This window comes from Lactuca sativa, chromosome 2 (genome assembly GCF_002870075.4).
Source record: "Lactuca sativa cultivar Salinas chromosome 2, Lsat_Salinas_v11, whole genome shotgun sequence".
NCBI classification, from domain to species: Eukaryota; Viridiplantae; Streptophyta; class Magnoliopsida; order Asterales; family Asteraceae; genus Lactuca; species Lactuca sativa.
The window spans coordinates 181,394,390-181,413,293 of record NC_056624.2 but is presented as its reverse complement, the minus strand read 5'-3'; the positions used below and the strand labels follow the sequence as shown (position 1 = coordinate 181,413,293).

General features: G+C 31.3%; 3 protein-coding genes across 3 annotated transcripts; 1 reads left to right on the top strand and 2 right to left on the bottom strand.

Annotated features, from left to right (window-relative positions):
* Nucleotides 1-1,420: 1,420 nt before the first annotated feature.
* Nucleotides 1,421-2,443, bottom strand: LOC111876647 (uncharacterized). The gene is made up of 2 exons (XM_023873199.3): nt 2,252-2,443; nt 1,421-1,712 (listed from the first exon to the last, which is right to left on the bottom strand). Exons 1-2 carry the CDS (start codon nt 2,365-2,367, stop codon nt 1,514-1,516), a joined length of 315 nt encoding a protein of 104 aa, XP_023728967.1. The 5' UTR covers nt 2,368-2,443; the 3' UTR covers nt 1,421-1,513.
* A 10,944-nt stretch (nt 2,444-13,387) lies between these two features.
* On the top strand, nt 13,388-16,580 carry LOC111876648 (probable tRNA (guanine(26)-N(2))-dimethyltransferase 1). The gene is made up of 12 exons (XM_023873201.3): nt 13,388-13,683; nt 13,838-14,092; nt 14,192-14,279; nt 14,356-14,477; nt 14,599-14,738; nt 14,829-14,901; nt 14,987-15,075; nt 15,177-15,282; nt 15,356-15,568; nt 15,646-15,840; nt 15,927-16,004; nt 16,089-16,580. Exons 1-12 carry the CDS (start codon nt 13,534-13,536, stop codon nt 16,356-16,358), a joined length of 1,779 nt encoding a protein of 592 aa, XP_023728969.1. The 5' UTR covers nt 13,388-13,533; the 3' UTR covers nt 16,359-16,580.
* A 140-nt stretch (nt 16,581-16,720) lies between these two features.
* LOC111876649 (UDP-arabinopyranose mutase 1) lies at nt 16,721-18,294 on the bottom strand. The gene is made up of 4 exons (XM_023873202.3): nt 17,888-18,294; nt 17,547-17,797; nt 17,272-17,440; nt 16,721-17,179 (listed from the first exon to the last, which is right to left on the bottom strand). Exons 1-4 carry the CDS (start codon nt 18,203-18,205, stop codon nt 16,853-16,855), a joined length of 1,065 nt encoding a protein of 354 aa, XP_023728970.1. The 5' UTR covers nt 18,206-18,294; the 3' UTR covers nt 16,721-16,852.
* Between the last annotated feature and the right edge of the window lie 610 nt (nt 18,295-18,904).

The window sequence follows — 18,904 nt, the reverse complement described above, 5'->3', positions numbered from 1 at the left end:
ATTCGAGTATGATAAGGATTCAAGGATTATCTTATTGGTTGCTTAATGGATAATCAACTAGATAAGGATAATGACTGAAACCCTATCTCTACACCTATATAAACAACCCCAAGGCCATGAATTCGTGTATCCCTTCCCAAGAAGCCCTAAATATGAATTCTAACCTCTCTCCTCTCTCTTTATACCTTCTCCATTTGCTTATGGTGTTTGTGAGCCATTAGAGGAGTGACACTTGTGACTCTCAGCTTTCCAAGGTCAATTCAAGGAGGAATTGGATTGTTATTGCTATATAACAATCAAGGTAAGTTCTTAAACCTATTTACATGTGAATTGTGATTTCCATATGCTAGAATTAGGGTTTATAGTCTTGGATTCAAGCATGTACAATAGAGAAACCTAGATCCGAGCTTTAGGGTTTGTATGAGCACATAGGATGTCTTATGACCAAAACCCATCACCCGCGACCCTTCCCCGCTCCCACTCCGTCCAGCCTTAGCAATAAATTAAAGATAATAAGTTCACATTAGAGCATATTATGGTAATATGGATTTAAAGGTCGTTTTAACAACCGTTTCTTTTTCACGTCCTTAACTACTTTTCGATTTAAGTTTTCATAATAAAAATGTCAAAAAAAACATGTTTTGCAAATATGAAACAATTTCTCATTTATCATCGATTATTATCATCTAGTTAAAAGTTTGGATGGATTCTTGTCCAAAATATAAAGTTCAAGTGGGCACAATCTCATAGGTTTTCTTTATTTTCGCGTTTTCTCAAATTATTTGTATTTTCACATGAGCTATATATATATATATATATATATATATATATATATATATATATATATATATATATATATATATATATATATAAGGTTAAAAAAAATCAAACACACTCCAAAGGACATAAAATGCAACGGTAACATCTCCGACGTTCAAATTTTTGAATGGCAGAACCTTGCCATCGACATAATGCCGCCGACAATAAGTCCACCGGGGCGGTGTTTGCCGCTGGTAACATTGTCCACGTATAGTCTAAGTGATGAAATTATTTCATATATAAACCCGGTAAAAGTCATCAAAAAATGATCAATTATGCAAGATACCAATAAACTGAAATGATCTTTAGCAAGAAAAATATTACCCTTTTAAGGATCAACGTAGTATTATTATGCACTTCAAGTCTTCAACGATGTTTTAGAAAAATATTACACCTGTTAGTATTAAACTAGTATTATTATGCACTTCAATGATGTTTCGGATCCTAAACTATTCATTAATCCACAGATTGGTATTTGTATCAATACCCAAACCTACATCAACATAATGTGGATGTTACGAATTATAATTTTATTTTCATCACCTTATAATCCAGACTTCTAAGTTTACTCCACAAGTATTGACTTATTGTGGCTAGAGGATTTAAAAGCTAAGAATATTTGTTTATAATTAATAATGACAATATACAATTCCAAATAAAACCTGATAATCGAAAACAATCAAGTTGAATTACTTTACAGTTTACTGCATTCGGGGCAAGGGAAATGGCCTCTAGCTCCACATTTGTTGCATGACAAAGAACTCGTCTTTGACTTAACTTCATCTGAAGTGATTAAGCTAAATACGCCATCTTGTCTGAGTGATCCAGAACCTTTGCAATTTGAGCATGCAATCAACCTTAGATCACCACATCTCTTGCACATGCCTAATGAGCTACGTATTCCAACAAATATCATCAGAAAAGCTTGCTTATGTTATATCATTAACACAGTCAAACTGGTAAAATAAATAAATGAATAAAAGATAGATAAATAGAAAACAAGTTACTTAGAACTTAGAAGGCGTCGATCTAGAAATATTGGGTGTTTTATTCTTCGGTCTTTCCTATTTACCCAATTACCCCATAAATCATAATCCAAAATTATCTCTTCTAATGTGTGAGCTGACAATTTCATTGTTCCAACTTTATTACACTGTAATCCAAGAATTTTCTTCTATTATCTAATATGAAAGAAATGGAAAAAACCCATAAATAAGATTCAAAATTGCATCACATGATTATGAATGCATCGAACTAGAAGAAATTTTGGGAATTTCTTTCTTTCCACATTAACCCTACAATAACATTCAAATATCTAAGATGAAATTAATCAAGAAAAAACATAAGCAAGGTGCAAGATTACTTCCAAATATGATGGATGCAACTAAACAGTTGAATCTAGAGAGATAAAAACAAAACAATAAGGGATTACCTGCGTTGAGAAGCAGAGATGAAAGAATCGATCTTAGGGGCGGAAATTGTGGCGCAAAGGAGAAGAGCACCAACTCCATAGCCGGCTACTTCACTTGCTGTTATGTGTTCCAGCATGATTTTGTTTCGTGCTTCCTTTTCTAATTCCAAAAATAGCAGCAAAATGGTATAAGATTATACTCGCCTTATCGCTACTGTGAACTGAAATAGGCATCGAGGATGGAAGTGAATTTATAAAGTGCTAAAGACACCCCCGGACTTTCATAAGTTTACTGGAAAAGTCCCTGAACTATTATATACTCAATTGGAAAAATCCCCATGCTTTGGTATGAATTAATCAAAACTCTAATGAAATGAAGCACCACAAAATAGGGATCAGCCTGATGCGGTTTTTTAAAACCGTAATATCAGCTTCTTGATTTTCAAAACCAAAATTATATCAACCCAATCGGTTGTGATTTTTTGGTTTACGGTTTTAACCAATATAGGTCGGTTTTTTTAAACCCAAACCACAACTATAAAAATTTATACCGAAAAAGAAGTTTTAGTCTCCCAAATTAATATGAAGTCTAAGGGGGTGTTTGGCTTAGCTTTTAAAAGCCCAAAAGTCTTTTTTAAAAAAGTTACAAAAAGTCAGGATTTCCTGACTTTTCCAAAAAGTTCATTTTCCTTATATAAAAACTGCAAAAGTAACTTTCAAAACAAGTTTGCCAAACATCTTTTCATTTTTTTTCTTTTTCAAAAAGGACTTTTGGACTTGAAAAGCTAAACCAAACACCACCTAAATCTTAAGGTTTGTAGGTCGTTATTGCTATTTTATTGATGAAAAAACTAAGGGTGTGTTTGGTTGTGGAAAACTGTTTTCATTTTCTATGAAAATATTTTCAGAAAATAGGGTTGAGTTTTCATTTTCAATTTTCAATGAAAACGCGTTTGGTTGGAACGGTAGAGTTTTCATTTTTCATCTTAAAAATTTGAAAAACTTTAGAAAACTGTAAAAATCACTTTTCTAATTTACATACAATTTGGAAAACTAAAAATTTTCATTTTCTTAGAAAACTGAACCAACCAAACGCGTTTTCAAAATTTCTGTTTTTCTTGGAAATTTTTCCTAGAAAACTGAAAAATTTTCCACAACCAAACGCACCCTAAATTTTTTTATATCCGTCAATCGATGTAGTGATAGATGTAATATAATAAAAAAGTTTACAAATGGATCAAATGAAATGTGGTGTATAAGTTTGCAAATTGATCAATACATTTATTAGGGATGTGCGTTTGGAACCCGGACCAGACCGCCCCGAATTAGGACCGAATAAGTTATTTGGGTCGGTTCTTGGGTATCTGTTTTTGCTCAATTCGGGTTTTGGGTTTTTCGGTCCGGGTTACCCAACTAAAGGTTTAATCGGGCCAAAAAGACCGACCCGAAAAATGAATAGTCACTTGAACCAAATAATCCGAATAAACTGAAATGACCCGAATAATCCAAATAAATCGAAATGGCTCGAATAACCCAAATAAGAAAATTTTATATTTAGTTTAAGAAAAAAATATTAAATTAATATTTTTTTTTTTCTTAAACTAAATATAGAATTTCCTTATTTTGGTTATTCGGGTCATTTCGGTTTATTCGGGTTATTCATTTCAAAAACTTTGTGTAATGTTTATTTGGGTTATTTCGGTCCTTTCGGGTTAATAACCGAACTGAAACCCGTATTACCCGAACCGAACCAGTCCCATATTAGTATAATTGGTCCGGGTTTCGATTCCCACTTTTAGTCTAATTCGGGTTTCGGGTTATTCGAGTTCTGTCAGTTCCGGCCCGAAGCACATCCCTAACATTTATAACCAAAGAGAAATAAGAATTTTTAGTACCCCCAACATGGGATGAGTAAACCACAACAACTAAAAATCAAATAAAATAAGCTAAAGGGATTGAAACTTCATATCTCAAATTCATATGTTCAACACCTTAATCAACTCATTGTTTTGTTAATTAAGTCATTGTTAGAAAATTATGTAAATTTAGTGGGTGTTTGGGATAGCTTTTTAGTTTTTTAAAAAGCTAATAAGCTAAAAAAGTGTTTGTCTATTTAAAAAGCGTTTTTTAAAACAACTTTTTGGTTAGGAAAATGCAAAGCTTTCAAAAAGCTGGAAAATCCTAGTTTTTTAGCTTTTTAACCATTTTACCCCTGAAAAAGCAGCTTTTCGTATCCAAACACTTTTTAAAACAAGTTTTTCCTAAAAACCATAAGTTAATAAGCACTTTTCTTAAAAATCATTTTTGACATAAAAAAGCTAACTCAAACATACTTATAATATCTATAAACTAAATATATTTATAAGCAATTTATACAAATTAGTGTGGGTAGGTTTTTTTGTGGTTTCCTAATTCCTAAAATTGAAACCGAATCGAATATTTTGATTTAAAAAAAAAAAAAAAAAAAAAAAAAAAAAAAAAAACAAACCCATGGGTTTTATGGATGTTTCTATTTCTTTATTTTTTACATTTTTTATTTTAGTTTTATGATTCGATTTTTCTCACTCTTACTATAAAGGAGAAAATTAAATAGCATTTGCTCTAATAAATATGATTTTGGTGTTCGGTTTTTATTACATGGACAAATAATGTTATGCTTTAAAATTTTGATATTATTAAAAAATGAAATTTCTAAAAAATGACTAAATAAGTTGCTTTCCGTAATTATTTATCAAGAAATAACTAAGAAATTCGTAGTTTTTTTTATTATACCCACACGGCCACACATTTCAAAGTTGACTTAGAGTTAGTTTGATAGTTGTTGATTGAATTAGATCTGACTGAGTCAGAGGCCGACCGAGTCACAAACTCTGACCGAGTCTAGCTCTGACTAAAACTTGGATGTTTAATTATACATCTGACTGACAATCTGAATGATGAAAATGATCATATTACCCTTTTGTTCTATTGCCCCAATATACTTTCAAACATCTACCTAATTACAGCAATTTAGTCATCAAACTTCAACATCGAAAGATTTGACCAAAAAAGAAAACGAAAAGTTCATTTGTATATTCTATGCCTTTTACTAAGCAAAAGTTTTTAAACGAATATTTAAACACAATATCCATAAACAGAAACAAAAATTACAACTCTAACTATAATAAGTTATAAGAGTACAATATTTCATTTCTAGACTTTCTTGATTCAACATCGACATTACTTCTCGAACCCCCTTCCAAACATTCAAATGAACGATGCTCCAACACATTAATCCCCGTGTCAACCGGGACACTACAATACTCAACAATTTGCATATGCCTTCCATGAAAAATCTCTAGTTGCCACACCTTCAATTCATCAGTGATAACTTTGATATTCTCATTCTTTTCAGCAATACAAGTTGAATCCCAATTCAACAATTGGTATTTCCCCCCTTTTATTCTTATATATGAATTCTTCTAATTGCAGAATCCGGATTTTTTAGGCACACAAAGTTGTTTTCCATGAATTCATTTGAATGCTACCCTTTTGGAATTATAGCACCTATGACAAACAATGAAGACAAAGCACTAACCCGATGTATGAATGTAGTGAGTCACGAAATGATGCATGCGTAAATAGGATTTTCAAAGTGTGTAAGTTTATATATATATATATATATATATATATATATATATATATATATATATATATATATATAAAAGTTCAATAGAGAACCATAATTATTGGTTCTTCAAGGAACCAAAACTTTTTTTCAATTTCTAGAACTTATTTTTTATCGGAAAAAAATCTAAAAATATCCAAATTCATATATTAACATTGTGAATGTGAAAAATATTTTTCGGAATCACCGTGTGAATCCGGATTCATGTTGTGAATTTTCAAAGATTCACATTGTGAATTTGACGTAAAAAAATCGAATTTTATATCATTGGAAAAAGGATAAAACGTTATGAATTTCTGTATTTTTAGTTTTTTTTTTTTTTTTTTTTTTTGATAAAAAATAAGTTTTAAAAGTTGAAAAAAAGATTGGTTCCTTGATTCATTGGTTAATTGTGGTTATCTATTGAACCTCACACACACAATATTATTAGTATTATATTGTTAGTAGAAAAATGGATATAATGGGAAGATTTAAATCGTGTAACATTTAAACTAGATCATTGTTTTTTTTTTTTTTTTTTTTTTTTTTTTGGAATTACAAAGACAATCTGTTTGATTCAAAACCAAGAGGAGGAGATATAATTTTCGGATTTTTTGGGATGTTTTGAATTTGAATTAATATTTCCGGATGATATACATACTTTCGGTTATATATATATATATATATATATATATATATATATATATATATATATATATATATATATATATATATATATATATATATATATATATTTTTAAGCAACATATTTTTTTTGTGAAATTTTGGAGAAAAGGGAATGGTGGACTCACAAACATATTACTCTTATGCAAGAAATAATCATATATCATATATGAGATTGTAGGATCTGATATCGAGTTTATTTATCAAGAAATCGAAGCAGAAATAGATTAGTCAAGTAGGATGCATCTCAACAAACAAATAAGAACTGAAAGTAGATTGATATTAAAGTATTTTTAGAAAAAGGTTAGAATTATTGGTTTGTGAAGATATGAAGATGAACTAACCCTATTTCTTATGATGTATCATTTGCAGAAAATGTATTGTTGAAGAAGAAAGCATAATCAAATTCGACAATTGGAATCAAAGTTGAAGATGTATTAAATGGAGTCTCAATATTTATTATTAAAATTTGAATTCAAAATGTTGATTTTTTGGGATTCTTTGAAATCTTTAAAATGATTCAAAAAAATATAGGATTTGTAACCAAAGATTTAGAACATGAATTGATATTATTTCCAAAAAAACATGGAATTTGAAACCGAAACATTTAATAATTTCATAAAAAAACAGGATTACATTAATAGATATCTAATTATTCTGATTTATTTTTGAATTTATTTAATTTATCGGATTTAATCGGAATTATATAATTTTTTCATAAGATGATACGTGGCCAAGTGACAAGGTAGAATATAGATGTGTGGCAAAAATAGATTTTGTTTATTATAAGAGATAGATTGTTTTAAACCAACCAAGCACAATAATCCTTTTGTGTCGATGTTTATTTGATTCACTCATACATTCTATTTATTTATTAATATTTATTAATGTTTCCATTTATTCATACATAACATGCTATTACAACATGTGATGTTTACATATTCGTAAAAACAAATCTAAACCATACCCAATACGAGGTGTGGAACTTTATAGAAGCATGAGATAGCCGGTGTTATTTTTAATTTGTTGTAGTAAAATTCTTTTTGAGATTTTTTTGATGTAGTGTAACTTTTACCGTGTATTATTTATTACATTTCTTTCTGGCTATGCCACTGACCAATACATCTAACAATGCAGTTAGCTAAAAGATATTAAGTTGTACTTTTTTCCTTCATTAAGATTAGTCTTTTATTTGTGATTTTCATGTTTGTTACTTATGATCAGGGGCGGAACACAGATATTGAAACTAGGGGGACCGACACAAACACTATTAAAAACGGGTTATACAACATCATTAAAATGGGTAAGACAACCTAGTTTTGCAACCGGGTCTTATAGTTATTCGGATTGAATAAATGATTTAGATAGTCATATTAAAGAATTAATAAGGGTTTTAGCCAAATTACCAGTGATCAAGTGTTCTATCATATTTTGCGGATTCAATTATTTCCTCCAATGAATTTATATCAACACTTAATACAAGTAAAATAATCAAAATTATAACATAATAATCTTGTAAATAGTACAAAATTAAATAATAATTGATGATTATAAAGAAGTTAACATGTAAGATATACATTAATACATCTCTAACAAATAAAACTATCTTAATTTTTATTTGAATTTTCGTAATATGCATTTTTGTTATAATATTCTTTATTTATTTTTTCACACATTCTAGAAATTGACAAAGCAACAAATAATAATTAAAATTCTTGTAGGCTTTAAAGTTTTCTATTCCTGTAAATGCAAGACTACCTATGCCTACCATTTCATATGTAATTCACCTTTTCAAATATAATATTGTAGTGAAAGAGAGAAATATTTATTTAATGATAAAAAGAACGAGAAACTAACACGATACAATTCTGACGATAAGGACTTTGTAGTTGAAAGACAATAGCAAACAAATGTCCGCCAAGTTCTCTGGTAACTGCGTAGATCGTATTAGCGTAGAGGAAGCAACATCTAACGGCTAACGACTGAAGAGACCGGAGGGATAGAGATCGCCGCATTAGTTTCTTATGATCTTTTTTTTTTTAATTTCCGGTGAGCAATGTTTCTGCGGCAGTGGTATTTTTTTTTAGTATATTAGCTAGGGTTTGTTGTTTCTCAAAGATTAAGTTAGTATTCGTAAATTAGGATGTTTTTATTTATTTTTTATTTATTTTCTTTTCCATTTTATATAGAGTTTTAGTTTCCAAATCTAACATAATCTTATTGGGAATAGTTTTGATTTTTTTCATTGACTTCTTGTTTTTTGTTAATAATATCATGTTTCTTGTTTAGATTTGGGGTATTTAATTATTAAAATAATTCTCTTGAATTGAAAGATAACTGATATATAAAGGGCGTGTTTGGCAAAAGTAGCTGTTAGCTGGAAGCGGGTAGCGGTTAGCTGGTAGCGGGTAGCAGGTAGCGTGTAGCTGGTAGCTGGTAGCGGGAAGCTGTAGCTTTTATTTGTTATATGAATGTTTGGCAAAAGGAGCTGGAAGCTTTTGAAATATATAAAATTACATAAAAGGACAATTGATTAAAAATAAAAAAGTATATAAATATATTTTTAAGGGTAATTATGGAAATTGATTTCAAAAGCTCCGGAGCGTTTTGTTAAAAGCTACATGAAGTAGCTTTTAGAATCAGAGCGTTTTGATAAAACTAAAAGCTAAACGCTCGTACTGCCAAACGAAGCTTTTTGTTTAAACTAAAGTGTTTTGTCAAAAGTTAAAAGCTAGAAGCTCCCAAACGCTTCCAAAAGCTCCGTGCCAAACACGCCCAAAATCAATTCTATTCTATATAAGCCACATATTATAAGTTAAAAAACCAGGGCCATGGCCCATGGCCCCCTAGCCCTTCATAGTTCCGCCCTTGCTTATGATGGTGGCATGTAAGATGTAGGTTTTGTTACTTGTGAGTATAGGTGGCTTGATTCTCTAAACATTATAGAATAAAAATTTGGATATTTAAGGGATCCATATTATTTAAATTTAAATAACGAAATTGACATAACCAATATGACGATTACGTTTGTTTTCTTTATTTAGGTTCACAACAATTATTCTTATAAATTCTTTTAAATATATCATTTATTAATTATAAAAAAAACTTAACCTTCTATATATCTATTATATTATTTTATATATTTCAACTAACTTATCAACTAATTTTATCAAATATTGTTTTTATTAACTAGAAACAGGAACTGATTCGTACACAACACATTTTCTCCGTACACAACAATTTGTGTTTTCAAGTGTTGTATTGTACAACTATATAATACATAAATTATTGTGTATGACAAAAAATTATTGTTTACGAATCATTTCCTAACGAAACTAGTTTTCATTAGTCATGACCAATTCTCAAATGTTACTTCGGATTTAAAATAACTAAAATATCCATATATGCATGTAGTTTGCAAGAATCTCTCATGTTTGTAAATTGGAAAAATACCAATACGGAGTTTGTATATTTAAGCCACTGTTTATAGAGTTCTAATATTCTATGCACAGAATATAACATTTAATTTGATTTGGGTTATATTGAAAACTTAAATTACGAGCTTAATCTTGTTCATGTGTTTATTAATTTTGATTTAGAAAAATAAATTTCAAATCAATGTGTTTGAAAAAGGCGAGCGGTTGAAAAACGAGTGGTGAAAAGAAAATATATTCCTTTAAAGTTTTCACACATGTTTTAGAGACATCAATTAATTTTATAAATCAGATATTTAATATTAAAATTAAACTAGATTATAATCCGCGTTAAACGCGAGGAAACATATAATAATTAATTTTTTTTTTATGGGAAATAGATGAAAAAAAACATAAACTTTTAAATCAAAACAAATTACTTGTCAAACCATGTTAATTGCTAAGACGCGTGTGTAATCCACAACTATATGAGATACCTTTCTACACCAGAGCTGATAAAACAGTAATATGTGTAAAAAAAAACAAATTAGATTTTAATAACTCTAAATCCTATGAAAGATCGGTGGTTGGAAACCTACATCAGCAAAGGGTCGAACGAAGCGCATAAAGATTTTAGTAAAAGAGACTAAGCAATTAAAAAAAAAAATAGAGCACAATGGCTGAGATCACCCGGATAGGCTATAGGTGACACCAACAGTAAGGGCAAAAAAGTCCAAATTAGTCTCTGATTTGCATAGGATGGGCAGAAGTATGATTTCAGACAACCATAACATCAAGAGCAAATGCATCCAGCTTTGATCAAAGATTGAGAGAGGCTTCCAATTATATATATATATATATATATATATATATATATATATATATATATATATATATATATATATATATATATATATATATATATATATATATATATATATATATATATATATATATATATATATATATATATATAAGTTGTACTTTCCACAAAGATTCGTTTAAATTATTTTTAACTTATACAACATCTTAAATCACAAGAAACTAATATCATAGTATAATAGTTATATTTAAAGTTTTTATCTTAGTTTACTATATTTTTTTTTCCAAAAGAGTGTTACTTTACTTTATTATATTAAGTAAACATTAAATAGAAAATAATAAACTAAATAGAATAATGATATAATAAAAAAAATTCATGATGCTCCATACAGTTTTAAATATACTTGCTACAACTAACAAATCCAAAAAAAAAAAAAAAACAAATATATTATTGGCTCTTCTTATTGCACCAGATCATCCCAACTATGTTGTTCTTCGTTTCAAGAAGACTGAAATCCATCAGTGAACTTAAAGATTTCTATTAGAGGGGAATAAACCTCAAAAAAACCTCATCTATGGAGCAAAGAAATTCAAATACATGAAGAGATCTAGCTCTTCAGAAATCCACATCTACGGTAAGAAATCTGAAAAATCAAACATCTAAAATTCAAATACATTCATCATGAAAAAGTACAATAAACTACAATTTATAAAATTCAGAAATTGAAATTACAATCATCAATTAGAATATTTCATAAAAAAGAAAAAAAAAAGTTGAATTAGAATGTGAGGGATTACTTGTGTTACCTTGGAGAAGAGATTAATAGTATAGAAGAAAGTAAGTCTGAGATGCGGATATTAGGATTGTACTTTAATTGAATGTTGAAGAATCGAATCCAGTAGATCAAGTCCGCCTAACAACTGTAACAAAGACACGAAAAAACTCGAGAATACGCAATCATTACAACTAAAAAGGAAATATGTAAACAAGCAAGAATCATATAAAAATGTAAATAAAACTTAATTTGCCTCAATAGAGGGTGGGTTTTGAAAGAAAATTGAGACCCTTGGGACATCTTTTTAGCGAAAGCAACTAAACAAAGTAATAGTAATGAAAAAGGAAAATTGAACCTTTCGCACACGCCCAACACAACACCGATGCTAGCAAATATCAATCATCGGGAATTGGTCCTATGCGATTCCAAATAAAATTTTATACAAGTTAAATTTTCGTCGAGCGTTTGATGAGTTAATAAAGTCTTGTTTCATTTTTTTAAAAAAAGGCAAATTACAAAAAAGTCATTACACTATCAACATTTTACCTGAAAAGTCATTATGAGTTTCTTTTACATAAAAGTAAGTTTATAAAAGAAATTTTCAATTTCAGAAAGAAGTGACCTAAAGAAGCCAGTTAAGAGATTTGATTTGCTTACATGGACAATTTTTAATGATGTGGCAATAGAAATGTCCATATAAGGGGTTGTTTCCCTTGCCACATCAGATGTCACCTCATTAAAATTTACATATAAGTGTCAAAAAGGTGTCAATCAATATATGCTTATGTGGACATTTCTCTTGCCACATCAAATGTCACCTCATTAAAATTTGTGTATATAAGCCAATTAAACTTAGTAACCAATTTTGGTAGGTCAAGAATGGCTGAAATGAAGAAAAAAAATAGAAACGAAGGGTATTTCATCAAAAAGAAGAAACCTATATACTAAAAATGTTAATATCATGGTGTTTTAGAAAAGGGTATTTCAGTCATTTATACAATTTGCCATTCAGGGATAAAAAAATTAGGGATTTTGAGAGCTTACTCATTGGGGATAATAATTTTTGCAAATATTATAGGTTTCCAAGAAGCTACCACTCGGATTTTAGGGTTTGCAGTGAAAACACCTGGATTTTGAACCTCTACTTTGCTAAAATAAATAAATAAATTAAAAAAGAAAAAAACATTTGACAAAAAAAAACTATAGGAGTATATTCATTTAGATCAAAGAGACAAACCTTTCGTCTGAATACTCAAAGATATATGGTATAGTTTGAATAGTGGAAATAATATGACTTTCATATTCCTATCATTTACAACACAAATATGCATATAATACTTTCCAAATCAAAGTTTATACAAGTTAAATTGCCATTATTAGTTAATAAAGTTTTATTTCATTTTTTTTTAAAGATCAAATTACAGAAAAGTCATTACAGATTTTCAAAGTTCTGATAGATGATCTGGATCAAACTTGAAGCTGAAAAAGATAGATTTCATCTTTGTAAAATTACGAGCTTAATCTTGTTCATGTGTTTATTATTTTGATTTGGAAAAATAAATTTCAAATCATTGTGTTTGAAAAAGGCGAGCGGTTGAAAAACGAGTGGTGAAAAGAAAATATATTCCTTTAAAGTTTTCACACATATTTTAGAGATCGAATAATTTTATAAATCAGATATTTAATATTATAATTAAATTAATTAAAAAGATTTAGACGAAATCTGCAAATAAAAGAATTCTCCTCGAATTAAAATTTCAAATTTGTAATTTACTTTAAAAAGTATAGTATAATAACTATAAACATCTTCAATGGGGCAAGAAAATTGAATCAAAAATAGGGTTTTAAGTCTCAGCGGTTTATAAACTGCCCTACGAACTTCTCCCTCTCTCTTCCGCCGCCAGCCACCAATAACTCCGGCATACGAATCAAGGAGGAATACAAGAACAACGACCAGATAACATGGTAGGCGGTGAAGAGACAAAAACAGGGGAAGAAGAGAACCAGAAGAGTTCCACACCTTTTGATCTCAATGATTATACCATCATCAAAGAAGGAGAGGCTGAGATTTTGATGCACACCAAGAATGAAGTCTTTTACAATAAAACCCAGGTCAATATTTTGCTTAGTTATCACTAGATTTCTGCTATAAATTGGATTATCCTTATTTTGCTACAAGTTTTGATATTATCTATCAACATATCTACCTCCTTCAGTCCATAGCATTATGAAACATTTCTGACTATTAAAATTCTAAAATTGGCAGGTTAACAACAGAGATATGTCTGTTGCTGTTCTCAGGACGTTTATATCAAAACGTAAAGAAGAACATGAAGCACAGCTGTCTAAAAGAACAAAAAAAGCAATGAAGGCATCAGAAGACCATGATTCTGGATTAGAAGCACCAAGTGGGACTACTGCCTCTAATGGTAAATCTAACGGTGAATCTGAAAAGATGCCACATGGTGAAGAACCAGAGGCTAAATTCCGAGGGGAGTTAAAGCCACCTAGAGTGCTTGAGGTTTCAAATCTATTTGCTTTTGTTTTACATATCACATCTTCACCTTATTTTTATGCCTTTCTCTGCTAATTAACATAAGTTTTTTCCTTGAATCAATAGGCTCTATCAGCTACAGGGTTAAGAGCTCTAAGATATGCTCGTGAAGTAGAAGGGATTGGACAAGTTGTGGCATTAGACAATGATAAAGGTTGGTCAATTTGTATATTCATGAATCATGTTTCATGATTTTTTGTAAAATCTAATTTTTGTTTTTGTGTGTGTAGCATCTGTTGAAGCTTGCAGGAGAAATATAAAATTCAATGGTTCAGTTGCAAGTGCAAAGGTGGAATCAAACCTTGCTGATGCTCGAGTTTATATGCTTACTCATCCAAAGGAATTTGACATGGTATGATTTCTAACATCCGAGTTCTCACTGTAATTTTATGATTCATATGTTAAGTAATGTTACATGATTAACTTATAATCTTGTGGTTATAACTAGAATTTATTGATTTATTCTTGTTCAGGTTGATCTTGATCCATATGGTTCACCCTCTGTGTTTCTTGACTCTGCGGTTCAGTCAATTGCTGATGGAGGGATGCTGATGTGTACAGCAACAGATATGGCAGTTCTATGTGGAGGCAATGGAGAAGTCTGCTATTCCAAGTAAGATTCTATTATCTGTAGATTATTTGCTTTCAAGATTACACATGAGCAATAGTTTATTAATTTTTGTGCTCTGTTGTTATGAGCTAGATATGGTTCCTATCCACTTAGGGGAAAATATTGCCATGAAATGGCTTTGCGTATTCTTCTTGCATGCATTGAGGTATTATTTTTCTTCCTTTTTCTAGTTTTTCATTCAGTTTGAGCTTAAAGTTTTATCTTATTTCTCTTGCCTTCATGAAACACAGAGTCATGCAAATCGTTACAAGCGATACATTGTCCCGGTGTTATCTGTTCAAATGGACTTCTATGTCAGAGTGTTTGTTCGTATATACACGTGAGAATACCCTTTATCCTTTATTTCACATCTCAAAAAAAAAAAAAAAAAAAAAGTTTGGAAAAAGGCTGTAATTTTGCTAAATTATAAAACAATTACAGGTCAGCAGGAGCAATGAAGAACACTCCACTTAAGCTTTCATATGTTTACCAATGTATAGGCTGTGATTCTTTTCATCTCCAGCCAGTCGGAAGGACTGTATCCAAGGTGCACATCTTATTTAAATTTTGATAAACAATTATTTTTCTTTTTTCTTGAAATCATTTTACCTTTTTCTTAGAACACCAGTGTGAGATATCTCCCTGGGTTTGGTCCTGTTGTTTCACAAGAATGTAGCGATTGTGGTAAAAAATATAACATGGGTGGGCCCATTTGGTCGGCTCCAATTCATGATCAAGATTGGGTGGGGTCCATATTATCAGATGTGAAATCTATGAAGGATCGCTATCCTGCTTTTGATCGGATTTCTGCTGTCTTGACTACAGTTTCAGAGGTGCGTTTCTTGCTAAAAAGATTATGATAATCATTATCGGCTTCTAAATTCTAACTTTTTTATTAAAAAAATATCAGGAATTGCCAGATGTACCCCTCTTCCTGAGTTTACACAACCTTGGTGGTACCCTTAAGTGCACTTCCCCATCAGCTATGGTGTTTAGATCTGCTGTAATCAATGCAGGGTATCGTATCTCTGGTACTCATGTGAACCCATTAGGGTTAAAAACTGATGCTCCTATGGATGTTATCTGGGATATCATGCGTTGTTGGGTAAGCTACTTTCATTATATTTTTTTATTTATAATACCAATATACTTACATTTTGCTATTATTGATCAATCACATTGTATTTGTAGGTTAAAAATCATCCTGTGAAAGCTCAACCACCGGAACATTCTGGAAGTGTGATCCTAGCTAAGGAACCTGTGCTTCAGGTATGGTTCATTGTTAATTGGTAGGGCATGAATAGGGGCAGAAAGGTAATTACTTACTACTTGCATGTGTGTTTGGTTGGGCAGGCTAATTTTGCTCGGGCAGTGGCATCACTAAGTAAAGCTCAAGCAAAGAAAGTTGCCCGGTTTCTTCCAAATCCTGAAAGACATTGGGGCCCAAAGCTTAGGGCTGGGCGTACCATTACTAGCAAACATGCCTCTCTTTTGGGTCCAGATATAGTTGATGGGATTCTTAACAACAACAACAACAACAACAATCAAGAACAACAGGATGAACCTGAACCCAAGCGTAAGAAGACACAAGAAGAAGAACCTACTTCAATTTCTTCTTCATAAAAGACTTGATTTTTTTTCTTTTTAATACACATCTCCTAATCTTAATCTGCATTTCTGTGCAGAAATAGAGTGATTCTATTTTGTAATCTCAAACGTCAAGTCTTTTTTTTTTTTTTTCTAATTAGTATCATGTATTAGCTTGAATGGAAATTCATGTAATTAGCTATATATGTTTCCTTAGAAAAGATATTCATAAAATATTCCGAAATGGTTTTTTTATTAGTGTTGGGTTTGTGCTACACGTGCATAAAAGGTTTAAAAACCTCTTCCGATGAATAAAAGATCATAATGAACACAAGATCTCATCTGCCGAAAATTGGGACTATTACTTTATTGTAAGATTACCAAATGAGATCATCAACTTAGAAACAAAACCTGAAATCATATATAAAACTTTGTTTGAGAAATAATCTTGAATCCTGACACTCATACCTACTACAACTCGAAACAAAAAGACCCTAAAACACACACACACACATAGACACTTTGACTTTTCACTTCCCGTTTCCCTTCTTGGAGTCAAGAGGATTAAGCTCATCCCAAGCTTCAATCCATGTAACCATGGCATCTGCAAGCTTGACAAAGTAAGGATCTATTTTCCCGAGCTTATCCTTAACATGTTTAGACAATTCCACATAACATTGCTGAACCGTTGTGCACTCTTTTGGGAGACTGGTGGCTTGAAAGAATGGAATTATCTCTTCTTGCCAAAAGATACCCTTGTACTCTTTCTTCAAGTTCACAAATGGGTTGCTAGCTTTACTATGCCATATGTATGGCAACCCCGTCTTGATCCCAAGCCCCAAATGATCACAAATCACCTGTATCACTGACTCAAGGGTTAAAATAGTCTTTTTGTAGTTTCTCAAACAACAATGACAAAAAGGTAAGCTTGTTAGTAAGAAGTAAGAACCTTGACACACCAACCAGCCCACATGTCATCGTAGCGACCAATGGGCTGACCATCACCCATGAGCCCAAAGTACATGGCTGGGCCTATGAGTTGACGATCAAACGCCAGGTTCATTCCACACATAGGGAATAGTGTTCCCTTTGGGATTGTCATAACTGCATCAACATACCTGATCAGAATCAACCCAAATGTTATATATTATTATTATCCATGCATTCATGCAAGAAACTAGCCAAAACAAGATAGAAAGTATTTACACTACGTAACGTACGTACCTATTGTTTCTCTCGCGAGGCTTGACAAGCTGTGTTGGGGCATCGTAATCAGGAATGTTGAGCCACAGGCCATGAGACACGGCGGTGGGGACGCCCTCGCGGAGGCTGAAAGGGTAGCCACGGACGAAATCAGCACCTTCGGAGAAAGGGTCATAAAGGGTGTTGAAGAAATAGGGTGTCGATGGGTGAAGGAGGTTCCTAATGTGTTGTGAAAGTGCATCTATATCTTTCCCACTTGGATCTTTAGCAACCTAAACAACAAGATCAATATTTTCGTTGCCCGTTTGGAAAAAAAAATCATCAAAAAGCTAAAGATTACGAAATGGAAGATTGAAACTCACAAAGCAGTCGTCATCAATGGTGAAAATATACTTCTTCTTGGAAACCATGTAGCCAAAGCATCGACAAGCAGAGTCTTTGAAGGAGATGCAAGAAGCCTTGGGACCCAAAATCTTGTTAATGTCGTTACGATTGAAGAGTTCGTAATCGAAGCCATTGGGGACCTTGATGGCTCTGGAAGGATCACCATCTTGAACGATGATCAAATGGTATGGTTCAAAGAAGGGCCTCCACATTTCAAGAAAATCGAGGCTTCTGATTGTGGGTATGACGATATCGAGGTCATCTTTGAGAGGTGGATTGGAGTTGGAGGTCGCCATGAGAAAAACAGAGGAAAAAAGGAGCAAAGTGTTTTGAGAGTTATTAAGGGGGATTGGGGGATGTGAGATAACGACGGGGGCGGAGAATGTAACGGATGTTATTGTTTTGACCACGTTATTATTCCTTCAATTAATTGCTCAATTCTATTTTTCAGAATATATAAACTGCATTACTGTCCTATGGCTATTTTTCAGAATATATAAACTGCTCAATTCTATTTTATCTATAACTTATTTTTTAGTATATGATGAAACTGCAAAAAAAGATTATCCTAGCTTATAAACTTAACTTATATATGTTAGTATTTTTTAAAAAATATTTGAGATGGTTTTTTTGATAAACTAGTTTATAAAATCATCTATTTCTAAAGTTTTATACTATTTGATTTTTTTTTGGTAATATAGCTTATACAAAAGCATTTTCCATGGTAATTATTTCTAAAACTTTTTGCTATTTAAAAAAAAAACTTAAAAAAAAAACCCTCAATCACTTAATAAATTTATTTACTTAACAACTTTTTTTGAAACGACAAATTTACTCTACTTCTAATGTAACATTAGAGTTTAGTGGTATGTCCCCTTTTAACCCTTTTTGCAGAATTCTTTCATTTAGTCCCTAGCCGAGTACGTGGCGAGTACTCTATGAGTACGCTAAGCATACTGGCTTGAGACTTTGATTGCGGAAGCACCCACGTACGT

Excerpts from the sequence above, each read along its gene's own strand:
- LOC111876647 (XM_023873199.3), bottom strand. The coding sequence starts at position 2,367 with ATGCTGGAACACATAACAGCAAGTGAAGTAGCCGGCTATGGAGTTGGT. Across the intron at positions 1,713-2,251 it reads ATCTCTGCTTCTCAACGCAG|CTCATTAGGCATGTGCAAGA; the intron begins GTAATCCCTTAT and ends TGGAATACGTAG.
- LOC111876649 (XM_023873202.3), bottom strand. The coding sequence starts at position 18,205 with ATGGCGACCTCCAACTCCAATCCACCTCTCAAAGATGACCTCGATATC. Across the intron at positions 17,798-17,887 it reads CCATTGATGACGACTGCTTT|GTTGCTAAAGATCCAAGTGG; the intron begins GTGAGTTTCAAT and ends CTTGTTGTTTAG. Across the intron at positions 17,441-17,546 it reads CCTCGCGAGAGAAACAATAG|GTATGTTGATGCAGTTATGA; the intron begins GTACGTACGTTA and ends GATTCTGATCAG.
- LOC111876648 (XM_023873201.3), top strand. The coding sequence starts at position 13,534 with ATGGTAGGCGGTGAAGAGACAAAAACAGGGGAAGAAGAGAACCAGAAG. Across the intron at positions 14,093-14,191 it reads AGCCACCTAGAGTGCTTGAG|GCTCTATCAGCTACAGGGTT; the intron begins GTTTCAAATCTA and ends TTGAATCAATAG. Across the intron at positions 15,569-15,645 it reads TCTTGACTACAGTTTCAGAG|GAATTGCCAGATGTACCCCT; the intron begins GTGCGTTTCTTG and ends AAAAAATATCAG.